The sequence below is a fragment of the Siniperca chuatsi genome, linkage group LG1 (assembly GCF_020085105.1).
Source record: "Siniperca chuatsi isolate FFG_IHB_CAS linkage group LG1, ASM2008510v1, whole genome shotgun sequence".
NCBI classification, from domain to species: domain Eukaryota; kingdom Metazoa; phylum Chordata; class Actinopteri; order Centrarchiformes; family Sinipercidae; genus Siniperca; species Siniperca chuatsi.
This window is the reverse complement of record NC_058042.1, coordinates 12822651-12837956: the sequence shown is the minus strand read 5'-3', so window position 1 is coordinate 12837956 and position 15306 is coordinate 12822651. Positions and strand designations below refer to the sequence as shown.

Below are 15306 nucleotides of genomic sequence, written 5' to 3'. Positions count from 1 at the left end.
TGCTCTTGCTCTATTCTACACAAAAATCTTTTGGCATGGTGAAACCCTCCATTACATGTATGCTGCAGTACATGACTTGCATCTGTGAACAAACTGGTGATTATCTGCACAAAAATTGAGGATGATCATGTTACAAAATATGAATCTATTATCAATCATTTTTATGACAGTAGCAGACAATAGCAACTAAAATATACTAAACATTTCTGTCTGGTTCAAATATTTTGCATGTGAAGATTTATACAATGAGCATGTTGATGAATATGTCTGAGAATTATACTAAAAATGAACTGTGGATTTGAGAATATCACAATGTTTTGAGAATCATGGTTTTCATTAAACGATGTGACAACAACTGAGAAAAACTGTAAATAAATGTGTTATATGATGATTATAAAACTTTCCACGGTTGATACATAGCTACTGTAGTAACATATTAAGAAGTCAGTTTGAAATGTGTTGAGACATCGTCTCTAACAACTTTCCTCCTTGCTAGATAGTCTTGAACGCACCCTCGTATCACCTGCAAACAGCAGGAGTTCAGTGCAAATGGGCGGCGTTTTATACTAGACAAGGAAGACTTAACGCTACCATTCAAGCCATATTTTCCGCTTGTCGGTGCGGTCCTGATCCGAGCACCATGGCTTTATTAGTGTTTGACTGTACATATATGTCGTGGCCGCTGTTTTTGGAGTAGTAAGGCTCGCCTGTTTGTGGTGATCCGGCCTGCCGTCCTGAGCGCTGCCTGCAGCGGTAGGTATGTTTGCTAACACCAACAGCTCCAGGAGAAACTAGGGAGAGAGTTGGTGCGCAGAGCATCATCTCAAAGGAGGGGAGGCCGGTTGGAAACTAGGTGTTTTTTCTTCGGACAGACACCCCGTGATTGTTGTAACGTAACAGTACAGCTTGTTTGAACGTCTCATCAATAAGACTTTCTTTAGCCTTACTGAAAATCTAGCTTAGCGGCAATTAGCCTGCTAGCATTGGCATCACTGGAGAACAGTCTCTTTATGCTAACGTTAGCTTAGCTAGCTGGTCCAGAAGCTACCTAATCAATTTAAAAACCGCCCACAACTTCCTCACATGCTTAATTTACATTAGTTTACGAACAAAATATTCAATTTTCAGACAGCCAATGTTAATCAGTAAACTTTGTTTTGCTACTGCCGTTAGCCTCTATGGTTTTGGCAAGTTAGCGTTAACGTCATTAGCTATTTGAGCAACGTTACATGAGAGAGAGTATGCTAGCTAAGTTAATGTTTTCCAAGATTTTTGTAATTTACGTTAACCCTAGCTAGACTCAACATGAATAGTCATTAGAAAAGAGGATTAACTTAGCTTCAAGACATTACACATGAGATTTTGGTTTGGATGTGAATTACACGATAGCAGGGAAGGAGCTAAGTTACCAATTACTAACATTTATTGGTAGGGAAAGAAACACTCTGTATTTTAAATATAATCCATTATCTGTATGAGCATGGGGGCTAGGCTATAAGTAGTTTTGTTAAAGTGTCACACACCCCAAAGTGCCCAGCCCATATGTGAGCGTACAGGACTTGCTTTACATACAGTGGCAAGAAAGAACTGAACAAAAGCAAGCAAAACACACTTACAGTACATATCCATATGTGTCAGAACATATATAAACGTATTAAACATACAACACTTTCATATGTTGATGGTAAGTCCTTAACAAACCCTGCCTAATATGTAAACATGCACTGTAATCTACAGTCATCTGTCAAGTCAAACAGACTGTGATGTCTGGCAGACATTTTCAGGAAAAGTTTCACTAAGAGAACATGATAGACTGCCCAGAATATATGTAAGGCTGCTAATAAGTCTACATTTTATTAATTAGTTGACTAATTGTTTGAGCTATAAAATGTCAGAAAATTATGAGAAATGTCTATCACAGTTTCCCTCAATTTTGCCCAAGCAACACTCCAAAACCTTAAGATATTAGGGAATGTTTGGCATTTCTAAGGCTCCTACTCATGTGTGTCTTTATTCAGAGATAAATCATTCAGAAACAAGCAAAAGTCTGAACTGCTGAAAAGCAGAATACATCCAGAGTTTGTGAATGAGGGACACGCCCATGGCTCAGTATATCCTGTTAACGAATAGTTATATGCCAGTGAATGAATAATGTATCACAAGAAAATGTTTTGCAGTATACTGTCATATTGATTTATTTTAATTTGTCTGCAGTTTTGTTGATGCCTGTCTGTTTTGTATCATCTAGTGTAGATGCCTTGGCTGAGATGAGTGTGAAGGCTTTTGAGCTAGTCCCCGCTGTGGAGCGAGATCTCCTCATGGGCGACAAGGCTCGCATCAACATTGAGTGCATTGAATGCTGTGGAAAGCACTTGTACATGGGTACCAATGACTGCTTCATCCACCACTTCCTGCTGGATGAGGTCACTTCCTCCAAAGGGAAACTGAGTTACTCGGCTCAGAAGCTGCTGCACAAATATCTGGGCCTCAAGAAACCAGTTGCTGAGCTGCGTGCTGCCTCCGCTTTGGAGCGTCTCATAGTGCTTTGCGATGGAATAGTGTTCCTCGTCGACATGGTGACACTGGAGACTGTGCCCTCTGCGGCAGGAGGTGGCGCTAAGATCAGAGGTGTGACGGCGTTCTGCATTAATGAGAACCCAGTGAACGGTGATCCGTTCTGTGTGGAAATGGGTGTGCTCTCCTCCAAGCGGCGGACAGTGCAGATTTACATGGTGTATGAGGACAGAGTGCAGCTGGTCAAAGAGGTGACCACTCCTGAGCAGCCCTGTGCCGTCAGTCTTGACGGTTACTTCTTGTGCCTGGCCCTCGCTACACAGTACATGATTCTGAACTACAACACAGGAGCCTCCCAAGACCTCTTCCCTTACAACAGCGAGGAGAGGAGACCCATTGTGAAGAGGATCGGCAGGGAGGAGTTCCTCTTAGCGGCACCTGGTGGTCTGGGTAAGTCAGGACAAAAAAGGTTATCTGCAGGTCTTTAAAAGTCTTAAAAAGCCTTGAATTCAGTTCTTCCCTTTTTCTTGCCTGCCATAGACCGTAACATTAGTTTAAATTTTTTTTGTATGTAGTTGTGGGCTGTCGGGATACAGTGGATTGTGCATGCAGTAGTTTCAGTCAGCACCATGAGACCTATAGTGAGCACTGTCACTACTGCTAGCTGCAGTAGCTAGGAAGCTCATCAACTCATGATGGGCAAGTGTCAGTTTTAGCAGAAACTTAATTAATTAATAATTTTTAATTGGTTAATCCATCCATCAATTTTCTGCCACTTATTTAGGTCCAGGTCACATTAATTGATTAATTATATTTCTAGGAATAATTGTTATGTACAGCTGGGAAGTACTGACAAAAATGTGATATAAATCAATAAATTCGTGTACTTAATAAATAATTATAGGCCTTTATTTTCCCTTCTGGTTTTCCATCATTCTTCAAACTGTATGACTGTGATAAAGGTATTAAATTGGATTTTATGTGGTATTAAAAAGGTCTTGAATTTGATTGTGTACTAATTTTTAACAGTTTCATGTGTATCAAATTTTGTATTACTCTTTTTTCAGATGTAATGTAATGTACAGTGTTTATCATGTAGTCTATGAATTGTCGAAACAGGCTAACCTTCATAATTTTCACAGTCTGTGTGCATCTGCTGTTTTTTTGTTGTTTTTTTACAAAGTGGGAGTCTTTACGTTTTTGAAACGTTATGAGTATTTCTTGACTTAAGAGAATGTTTGCACGACATATTCCTGTTTATCTTGAGAATTGTCTCTCCACATCCCCCTCCAGGAATGTTTGCCAATGCAGAAGGGGTATCTCAGCGGGCTCCAGTCAACTGGTCAGAGAGCGTGATTGGTGCTGCTGTGTGTTTTCCGTACGTGGTGGCTTTGGATGAGAGTTTCATCACCATCCACAGCATGTTGGACCAACAGCTAAAACAGACCCTTTCATTCAGGGACGGACACATTATGCAAGACTTTGAAGGTATCCTCACATATTGCTCTCTTAAGGATTTTCAACATATGCTGAATCAAACCACCTATTTACCAAAAGAAATCAGAAGACGAAGTGATTTTCTAATTGCCGCCCATGCATTTTTGCCATTATTCATTTAGGTTGTAACAGGTCTACTTATTAACATGTATCAACCACGTTACCATTTGTGACATGTTTTTGTATACCTGGGGTTTAAAAGAGTACTCCACCAATTTAGCATGTGTCAAAATCGATGCAGCAGAACCAGAGTTATTGTCTTTTTTTATTTCACACATTCCTCTTCCTTGCCAAACCCTGGCGCATACATTACCCACAATGCAACTTGACCTCCGACAGTTCGGTCACAAAAGGCTTTATATTTTTTTTCCAGATATGCAATAGTACTCCTCAAGATCTGTAAACAGACTTTTATGTGTAAAATTGGTGGAGTTCCCCTTTAATTTGTCCATCCCATATAGATTATATAGAAAATGGAGTGCAATTATGTGTCTTTAACTGTCATGTGCTTCCCTGGTGCACACACTTCCATGAATTATTAAATATTCCAAGGATGGAGTCATTGCTTTGGCTTTCTGGACTGAGAAACCAAAACCTTTTAGTAGAAAGTGGCTGAAAGCTGCTTGATTCTGAATAGGATCTGAAGCACTAGCAACCTTTTTTGCTATTACAGAGAATCTTTCAGTTCAGTGTTAGAATAAAAAAAAAAATACTCAAAGGAGCTTTAAAAAAATAAGTAACCGAAATGATGTTAATCTCTGGACAGATGAACACAGGAGATTTCAAGTGCAACACACATTCTTGTAGTTGATGCTCAGAAACTGAACCGAGCTGAAGCTGGAAACTCTATTGCTATTTGTTTCCTCTGGTTTGCCTGCAATCATTGAAAGTAATGGCTACGGGACGCCCCTGTAGCTCACCTGGTAGATCACACGCCCCATGTACAAGGCTGAGTCCTTACCGCAGCGGCCCGGGTTTGAATCCAACCCGTGGACCTTTGCTGCACATCATCTGCCCTCTCTCTCTCCCACTTTTCCTGTCTCTCTTCACCTGTTCCTATCAAATATCAAATAAATCCTGTATCACAAGATTAAAATCAAGTCTGTTGGTTGTTAATAAACAAGCCACTTGTGATATCACTATGCGTATTAGTTCTGACCTGTGAGTATTCTGTGTGTTTTAGGAAAGGTCATTCTGGCTTCTACAAAGGCAGTGTATGTCCTGGTACCCCTGCCGCTGGAGAGACAGATCCAGGACTTACTAGCCAGTCACAGAGTAGAGGAGGCGCTCATCCTCACAGAGGGAGCGCAGCAAAATATTCCCAAAGACAAGTTCCAGGTAACAGTGTGCTGTTTTGACTTTATGGGTGAAGTATGTCATTGTGTGGCCATACAATGATATTGGTATCACTAATAATCAATGATAATATGATAACTTTGCCTGGACTGAGATCTTGAATGTATTATATATTATTATGAATCTGAGCTGAATCACATTTACATTATTATTATTTTTTTTTTTAACTAAAAAAACACAATTGACTTATGTTGTCACTTTCTGCATCTACAGATTTTGCACAAAAGAATCTTCCAGCAAGCAGGTTTCATACAGTTTGGCCAACTTCAGTTTCTAGAAGCAAAAGAACTCTTCAGGTAATTGTCTGAGTGTTGAGAATTTTACAGCTTTTGTTAAACTGCTCTGTTTTGTCATGGAATTAAACTGTCTGTGGCTTGAGTCTAACAAATACCATTCAGGCCCAAGGTTTTCCTAGAAAAGCCTTGCGTTACCTCATCTATAAATATTTTTGTGATTAATATTGCAGTAGAGTGTTTATTTTTCCATATAACTGCTATTACTGACTGCTTTTGACCCTCACATAACAAAACATATTGAGTTGAGTTGGTCAGAATTGAAATGAAATCACTGGTGGAATAAATTGTTACACCTTTTAACAGCAGTCACGTAACTCATCAGGTCATCCCATTTCCAATTTCAGTCTTTCTGTCTTTTCATAGCTTTTTCAATTCATTATGACTGAAGCTTCTCTTCCATGATAAAAACCTTCTGCAGAACACATAAACTTTCTCAAGTCTTCAGAAACCCCTATTTAATTTTTGGTTATTTGACCAGTGTTGCAGCCCCATAAATATGTAGTCGTGACTGTTTCTGCACTAACTGCATTTTAGTGCGAACCTTTAATTACTTTACAACTTCATGATTTTATAGATGCCTCTGCCAAGGAGGTTATGTTTCCAGTCCTGTGTGTTTTCCTGTTTGAAAGATTGGCCATGGGAAAATTAACTTTGGATTTGGTTTAGAGGATTTGTTTTGGGTGTGAATCTGGATCCAATTCAGAAATTTTAAAATGTATTTTTAATATTTTTATCTGTCAGTGCATTTTTCTGCCATACCAATGCAAATTAAAAAAAAAAATCTATTATTAATATTATAACAAATGTTGAATATTGCAGCTATGAGGTGTCATGTGTGTTCAGTGACTGTTCCTCTAGTTTTTAGCCTTTAGTTGTTGAATGCCTCACTCATTAGCAGTTTTTACCTTTTTATATTTGCAGGAAGGGTCAGCTGGATGTGCGGGAGCTGATATCTCTCTATCCATTGCTGCTGCCAGCTTCCTCTTCATTCACACGCTGCCACCCTCCTCTTCACGAATTTGCAGATCTCAACCACCTGGCACAGGGTGACCAGCAAAAAGTGCTGCGATGCAAGAAATTCCTTATCACTTATTTGGGAGAGGTAAATGGAGTAAAAACTGATTTCTTTACACAGCATTTTGCAGTGAGTTCACTTGACAGAAGTTTTTGTAATACTGTATATGTATTACATAATGTTTTTCTTCATCTCCACACACAGGTACGAAGCACAGAGGCAGCCAATGGCTGCAGAGAGGACGTGGACACTGCACTGTTAAAGCTGTATGCTGAGCAGGATCACGACAGCCTTCTAGACCTGCTAGCTTCAGACAATGCCTGCGTACTAGCAGACAGCGTCCCATGGCTGGAGAAATATCACAAGTGTGTATACTATCATTTTTGGTATTGAGTCGCTCCTTTTTAAGAATAAGTTAATATAATTTATCACATGAAAATCACTGCATTTTAACAAACACAGACATTTTTTAGTCTTTAGAAACGCTGTTATTGGAATGGACACACAAATACAATTAATCTGAAGCAGCATCCACTCGTTTAGAAATTGTGGCTGGACCCGTTAAATGTCATCTTTTAGTTGTGTGTGTGTGCGCGTGTGTGGTTTAACTGCTTGATGAAGAGTGAGATTAGTGTAAATTGGTAGTCTCAATTTGATCATGTCATATCATGCTTAAAACTGTGGTAATTAGCAGAAAAATTAACACTCTTGTGGACACTGTGGGAATCAGTATAATTTTCAATAATTATTAGGGTCACAAAATTCACAAATTCCTAGAGGGACGGACTGAGATGGGGCTTTGTTGAGTACATACTTTCCCTTGCCCCTTGCTGTTAATTAACACCCTTGTAAAGCTTTAATACTGTGTCCCGTTTAGTCAAGTCAGTTTAAAACCTTTGTACAAAAATACAATCTTGAGGGAATGGCTTTGCTTCATTCAGTGTTTTTTGTTTTGTTCCCCCCCCCCCCCCCATAGATATTTTGCACTTGGGCTGCTCTATCATTATAATGGTCAGGATTCAGCAGCACTTCAGGTATGTGCGCCTGAAATCAGTCTATCATTAGTTCTCACGGAAGAATCCACACCAACATAATGTGTAGAAATTTCACATATTCCCTCTTTATTTTTCTGACAGTTGTGGATTCGTGTGGTAGATGGGGATCTGCAGGACTCCACAAGATCTGACCTTTATGAGTACATTGTGGACTTTCTCTGCTGCTGTTCCAATCTGGACATTGTATGGAAGTATGCAGACTGGGCCCTGCGGAAGGATCCCACCGTAGGTTACCAGGACCATAAATGACCTCATAAATGTAACTGTGCTGTCCGTCCAAGATTATTAGTGCCAGTCAACTTGATGTAAAGTTGATTTTTACATTGGTTTAACAACAATGTAAACTAGTTGCATTCATTTTTTCTTTTATTTCATCTACATTTTAATTATTAATTAAAGGACAATGCCCACTGAGTAACAGGGGGAAAAAAATGGAAATAGGCCAGAGTTAGCCAAGAGGGCTCATTTTCATTAGCAGTCAGGTGATAAAAATCTAAATTAAAAAAATGCACATATAACTACAGCACATACTGTAAGAATAATTATACAATGGTAAAAACAAGTAACAATTCTCTACAGTCCACACTGAACATTGGATGATTGAATAGACAAAATAAAGATAGTCAATATGGCTGGAGAGATGTGATGTCACTTTCCAGTGCTCACAAGCCATTTCTTCAGTTCTTTATTAAATAAAAAGAAGGTACTGAGTTCTTATTTTTATATACCGCCATACAACTCCATTCATGTATGGCTTGAAGAAAAAGCAGATAGACTAAATGTGCTTTTTTGCAGTACAGTGTCTTTTCTTGTGTCTCATTGTGTGTTGCTGAGTATCTTAATATTCATGCTTTCTCCTTCATGTCAGATTATTTGCATCATTTTCTGATATTTAGCATGAAGTGGTAGAGCTAAAGCAGTAACCTAGCCTTTCTTTTTCATTCACAGATAGGTGTGCACATCTTTACTAAGAGGCCTGCCAGTAAAGATCAGTCAGAATTTAACCCTGATGATGTCATCACTTACCTGGAAAAGCACAGCCAGGCACTGCTTCTCTACTTGGAACACCTGGTGCTGGAGAGAAGGACACAGGTACAATAAAAGGATACAAGTATCAGCTGTTAATGACAGTCATGATGAGTGGTTTTGTGGTGAGAGGGAACTGGAAGTGTCCTTGAGCAATACACAAAATCTGTGCTAGCCCCAGACATGCTGTGTTGTAGCTGATCTAAACACTAACCTTCCTGCAGTGTGGCAAGCGTCATTAGAGGAATTTCCCTGCAGTATCAGTTCTCCAAAGTACTGAATTGCATTATTATCATGGATACATTAACATGGACTCCAACAGTCTCACTGTTGACCACATTCTAAATATGAAGCTGGTCACATGATGAGACACGGTGGCTCAGTGGTTAGCACTGTCCCTTGACTTCCTCCTACAACCCTGACCTGTGGGCTAGGTCAATTATGTTACCTTTTAAAGGGTATGTACACCCTCAGTTTCTGCCTAGCTCCTCCCAGGAGTCCTCCAACATAAGTATAAGTACTTGAGAACAAAATCACACTTAGAAGCTGCACAGTAACAACCACAGTCTGATCTGTTGGTTACTGAGATGTTCCACTGTAGTAGTCGCGGAATAAGGGCTTTCTTTATGGGCATGTCAGTAGCTGTTACGAAAGTGGAACCAAATACGTCCCCTCTACATTAGCTTACAATGACAGTTTCCTTTCGTTGTCCAACCTCAAACACTGTCTTTCTTTATTTATGTTCTTCTGTGATGTAGTTTTGAGGCTATCTTTAATAACCCTTAATACATTTCTTATTCAGAGTACTGAATCTAGTTAATATCTGAATGTTGCAATCAATGTAAACATAGACTTTTTAAGATAACTGTTTTGCAGGATTTAGTTGCCTTCCTAATTGAAAGTTTATTGAATTCTAATTGTTTTTTTTCCATGTTTGCGGATGCAGAAAGAGAAGTTCCACACACACCTGGCTGTGTTGTACCTAGAGAGGGTCTTGTCATTGCTGTCAGTGTCGCCAACAGATGAAAAGCAGCTCACCAGAGCTCGAGAGAGGCTCCAAGCCATGCTCAGGGAGTCCAACCTATACCGTGTACAGTGTCTTTTAGGTGAGACACAAGTCTGAAGATACCACTACACTTGAATGTTTTATTTTTAAGATGGATCTTTCTATTTTTGTGTAAACTTTGATGAATGGTGTTTTGCAGCATTTTAACCAGCTCTCTGAAGATTTTAATAAATAAGTTATTTAGTTTTAATGATGTTGCCATAGTACAATCGATAACTGTGTCATCTCAGACTTAACACATATTGTATGTGTAGCACCATGAATGCACTGGGTGTAGAGGTGACTGGAAAATCCTTGATAGCAAGGTGTGATTCTCAAGACTTTGTGACTTTATTCCAAAATGTTTTGACCTTTTAATGTTTAATGTCCTTCTGCTCTGTTTAGGTAAGATAGAGAACTGTGAACAACTACTGCTAGAGCGTGCAACACTACATGGAAAACTGGAAGAACACGATAAAGCACTGCACATATTGGTGCACAAGCTCAGAGACTTCCCGTCTGCTGAGGCCTTCTGTATGTGGGCCTCTTCTTGTCAGGATTCTGCTTACCGACAGCAGCTATTTCACCTGCTCTTGGGGGTGTATCTAGACGGGAACCAGACAGCAACAGGAGGTGGCAGTGGAGACCTGGAGATGGCGGCAGTGGACCTCCTAAATCGGCACGGCGAGGTGTTCGATGCAGTCCGCGTCCTGCGCATGCTCCCTGAGGGTTGGTCACTGCAGCTGCTGCGGCCCTTTCTGGGTCAAGCTATCAGGGCCAACATGCATGCCTGCCGCACCTCCCAGATTGCTCTGGGGCTAGCCCGCTCTGAAAACCTTCAACTGCTGCATGACAGAGTGAGAAACACACAACATAATACAAAAACGTGCAAATTAGTTAAATAAGTAAATACTTTCTTCTTCCTCTAACTGCTATACTTGTGTAATGTGTTGTTTTACAGGCTTGGGTACAAAACCATCATTTATTAGATTATGACCTTTTTTGTTTTGTGATGTTAGTTTTACAAAAGGTTAACAGCAATAATAATAATAGAAAACAGAAATCACTACTTGTTAAAGGTATTGGCAAAGTTAGATTTCTCTCAATACTTCTCCAATAGATGGAGCAATCCTGAGTAAACCAATTAAATTATGAACAGCTGAGGTAGAGCTGCAAAGATTAGTCGTTTAATTGATAAGTTGATCGACAGGAAATTAATTAGCAGCTATTTTTTGGTTTTAGTAATTTTTCCTTACAAAAATGGCAAACATTCGCTGGTTCCAACTTCTCAAATCAGGGGATTTGATGCTTTTTGTTGTCGTATATGATAGTAAACTGAATATATTTGGGTTTTGGACTGTTGGTCGAATAAAACAAGACTTTTGAATACATGTTCATGGGCACGTCCGTTTTCTGACATTTTATTGACCAAATACCAGTAAATCAAGAAAATAATTGGCAGATTAATTGATAATAAAAATTATTTTTAGTTGCAGCCCTCAACGGAACCATGACGACTTTTTCTAAAATGTGATACTTGTTAGTCTCCCAAATTTAAACTTTTGTGTAAACTAATCAACTTAAGCTTTCTTTCTCTGATATAAAACGATCAAGTATCTCCCAATAATTAGGTGGAGGCGGGAGCAACTCTTGATATTTATTATTCATCTTAATGGCTTTGCCAGACATTTGAATTGGCCGATTAAACCATTGAGTGAGATCTGATTGTATCATTTTTAAATCAGATACATAAACAGTAAACATTAACATATCTTCTGTCTACAGTGAAATTTAGTTGTTGGACCAGTGGTTCTAAGGAAAAAAATAAATAACATTGAAGAACTGGGGCCTCCCTGTCAGGGTTAGCATATATTGTCTTGTCCATATAATTGATTATTCCATTTTTTCATGGAAGTGTAACATCTGTAGTGTTATATTTATGCTCATTACTGCTTTAAGTCATTGTAACTCTAATGTATTTTCTCCACAGCTGAAAGAGCGGAAGAAACCAATCTTTGTGTCTGAAAAGAAGGGATGCCACCTGTGCCACAACACCTTCAGTGAGCCTGATGTGGTGTGTCTGCCAGGTGGAGTGCCTGTCCACACTCACTGTGTCGCCCAGAGAGTAAGAGACTCTCCCACAAAGAGACAGTTAACTAATAGCAGTAACCATACGTGAGACTTGACCCTTCAAACTACCATGTGATCTGTGATCAGAGGCACCAAACTAAAGCAGGACATGCTGAGGACTGTGGGGATAACAATAAGCACAGAACACCCATTGTCATTGTAGAATCTGCTATGGAGTTGATCAGAAACACAAAGAAAGCTGTGCGAGTGTGTATGTGTGTAAGAGTGCAAGGGAGAAACAGATGATTTCATCTATTTATTCCTGTACCACAACTATGTCACACTTTCAGACTGCAAGTTTTTTTTATAGGAGTAAAAAAACAGCTAAGTCACCCAGCCCTTTAATCCCTAAGCAGAGAAATAATTAAAGACAGGCTCCTGTGCTTATCTGTGGGTTCAGTGTTGTACCGGTCATTGTCTTTGCTTGAACAGTTTTAAACCTGAATTTGAGAAACTGCTTGAACTATAGAACACACAATATTTGAAACCTGTTCCAAATATTTCTGAAGCATGCATAGTATTACCACTCTTACGGTTCTGGTCTAATCACGTCATATGGGTATTGTATTAATATTGTCCTAACTTGCACATTGCAGTGTTGGGTTTTAATGTGAAATACTACAAAGACTCATCAGTACTGATTTTGAGTCTTTTATGTCTGTCTTTTTCTCTCTGAGCTCTAATCTCACTGCTGCTTTATTTTCCCCTCAGCCATAAGGGCACTGGATGTTCTATTCACAGTATTTCAGCCGGTGACTTGCCAGCAGCAATTTGATCCAAACCCATTAGATTTTGAATGTCCTGTTATCAAGGTTAGAGACCTTGTCTCATTGTGTTGTCTTTGGAGCAACAGTAGTGTAAAACACTACATGAAAACTTACATTGCTCCACTAATCATCAATAAGTGTAACTGGGGATTCAATATTCAAACTACATCAAGGACCAAATCAGATTGACCTCCTAAAACTTGCACAAATCAAATAATCTTTATTGAGAATATGTCAGTAGACACAGTGTGAAACATGACAGATGCTCAGATATAAGTGGCAGATATGTAGAGTATCATCCAAACCACGTGAAATCAAGCTTCATAAATTTTGTCCGGTTTTGATTAACAAATTAAATAAATCAAGAGGGATCTTCACTGCCCACCTGCCGTCATAGATCAATTTTACTGTTTGGCAACACAAAAGAAATGTCAGTCCCAGTCAAAATGTGCTGGTGGCAAACTTAAATAATATGTAGGAGGGCCATATAAAGATTTTTTTCTCCAGGAGGGGCAAGGAGGGAACTTGAATAAACGTGAATAAACATTTTCATATGAATGTAACAAGAATACAATGAGATACATTTAGTTAATCTCCGTTATTACTATCTCTGGGTAATTCAGTTATTTTTTCACAGCTTACATATTGTGATGCAAAACATGTAGTGTCCATTTTTATTTAAGCTGTAAGAAAGTATTTGGCCACAGGATGGTAGTAATGTTTAAAACAAATGAAATGAACCACAGGTGGAAGATTATGGAAATGACTTAATGGTATTCTTTACTGTTATTCTACTAAATGCCCTGAATATGCTTTTTTGGGGGGGGTATATATTTAGCTGTTTGGAACAAATCCTCCAAATCTGTTATTTTTATTTCATCTCCCGTTCTCCCATATTTTATACCACACCACCATCCATTAACACACACCCTGGCCTTGACAGTCATTGGAACTGTGCTATTAAAATATTTTCCTAAGAATGATGAAATTTTACAAACTCATTGCTTCTACTGTTGCATCAGTCATACTGGGACAGTGTGCAGCATCAGCATTAAACTTTCAGATTAAGCAGCTGATGTGGATGAATTTCTGCCGCATTCCTAAAGAAAGTAATGAATGACTGTCAAAGAAAATGCTTGTCTCATAATGCATGATATTGCACTGCACATAACCCCTAAACCTTTTTTTATGTTTGGAAATTGTGAGAAAACAAAATCTATATCATCCATGGCTTTGATGGTCCAAGAACAACATGTGGCTTGATATATTTCAGCTTTCATAACTGCCTCCCCGAGTGCTGGAGTTATGTCTTTAACCTTTTCATCATGACACCCCTCTCAAAAATGTAAAGAAACTGAAGTCGGCCATATTCTATCATAATGAAGCCCTAAAATGCTTTACAGGCTTGACATCACAGAATACCGCTTTGTCCTTTAGTGCTTTCCAAACACTGTGTAAGTGTCAGATAACAATGGAGTGCAGCTTGGATCTCATAAATGTTTCTCCCAGACGGACAGAACTAACGGCAGGTGCATAATGTGTGTGTGTGTAGTCATCAGGGACATGTTCCTCAATGTCTGCTGGAGGTGATGCTTTGCTAAAAAAGTGGTTTATGTCAAACTAGTTCGGTTTGAAAAATGTTGTTATCCGAGGTGGCAGAAGACGCATGAATTTCAATAACGGAGGAATGAGAGAAAACCCTGACAAAAACTAAACATGGCAATGTAAATCTGCTGAACACAGAATACACTCATTATAAAGTTAAATCATTGTGTACCTCCATGTTTTCCCTCGTCCTAGAGATGTGCCACTGTCTCACATTGAAGATGCCCATCCAGATTTACAGTGAAAAGCAATTTAGAAGGCCGTAACTTCTCTAAGATCAGAAGATGTGAAAATTAATCCTTACCCTTTACACACTAAAAACTGTACAAGATATTCATCCAAACTAGCTCTGAAAAAGAGAAAATCAGCAAGTATTCCCAAAATCAAGCCTCCATGGACTAACATTTTTTCAGTGTTGCCAGTTTCTGAGTAAGACAACAGAAGCAAAAACCAAAAGAACAGAGAAGTGTGTGTCCACAGTTGTTTACTTTTAAGTCATTTACAATTGTCCAACTTTCTTAGACACATCACTGTTGTGGGTTTTGCTTGTTTTTCTGGTGCCTGTGCTGTTGACGTTAGCCTTCTGTAATTGCGACCCATTTCTGTTGGGAACTTTGTGCAAACATGGGACTATTTTTCTAACATGGAGATCTGAATATTGTAGATACTGTAGGTTTGACTCACTTGCCATGACGGAAAATCACAGCTTATGCACAGCATCTTTCTGTCTGAACAGTTTAAGTGTAGCTTGCTTAAAAGGCCTCCTAACCATGACTTCAAATCATTGAAAAGATACAGTTGTGTGAAAAAAATGCTATTGTATTTTATAAATATATGTACTGTATACTGGTATGTATATACTGCATTTGTACTTGTTTGTTGCTTTCTAAATCAATGCCAATGTGGATGGGGTGTACAAACTGTAAATCCGTCCCATTTTAATAAACATGAAACTGTATATCAACTCATGGAGTCTCAATTTCACACCTAAAAGTGATTC

The 15306-nt window shown here is 38.9% G+C and overlaps 1 protein-coding gene across 4 annotated transcripts; it reads left to right on the top strand.

The window, feature by feature from the left end:
- The first annotated feature begins 494 nt into the window (after positions 1-494).
- On the top strand, positions 495-15270 carry tgfbrap1 (transforming growth factor, beta receptor associated protein 1). 4 transcript variants are annotated; one of them, XM_044196390.1, is made up of 13 exons: positions 495-753; positions 2254-2964; positions 3808-4002; positions 5195-5349; positions 5581-5663; positions 6585-6765; positions 6883-7043; positions 7655-7712; positions 7815-7958; positions 8682-8825; positions 9706-9865; positions 10210-10661; positions 11795-15270. In XM_044196390.1, the coding sequence occupies exons 2-13, from the start codon at positions 2268-2270 to the stop codon at positions 11981-11983; spliced, it is 2619 nt and encodes an 872-aa protein (XP_044052325.1). In that variant the 5' UTR covers positions 495-753; positions 2254-2267; the 3' UTR covers positions 11984-15270. The 4 variants fall into 4 exon arrangements, with proteins under 4 accessions (XP_044052325.1, XP_044052335.1, XP_044052343.1 ...); XM_044196400.1 differs by having other exon boundaries at positions 2249-2964; XM_044196408.1 differs by having other exon boundaries at positions 495-757.
- The last annotated feature ends 36 nt before the right edge of the window (positions 15271-15306 follow it).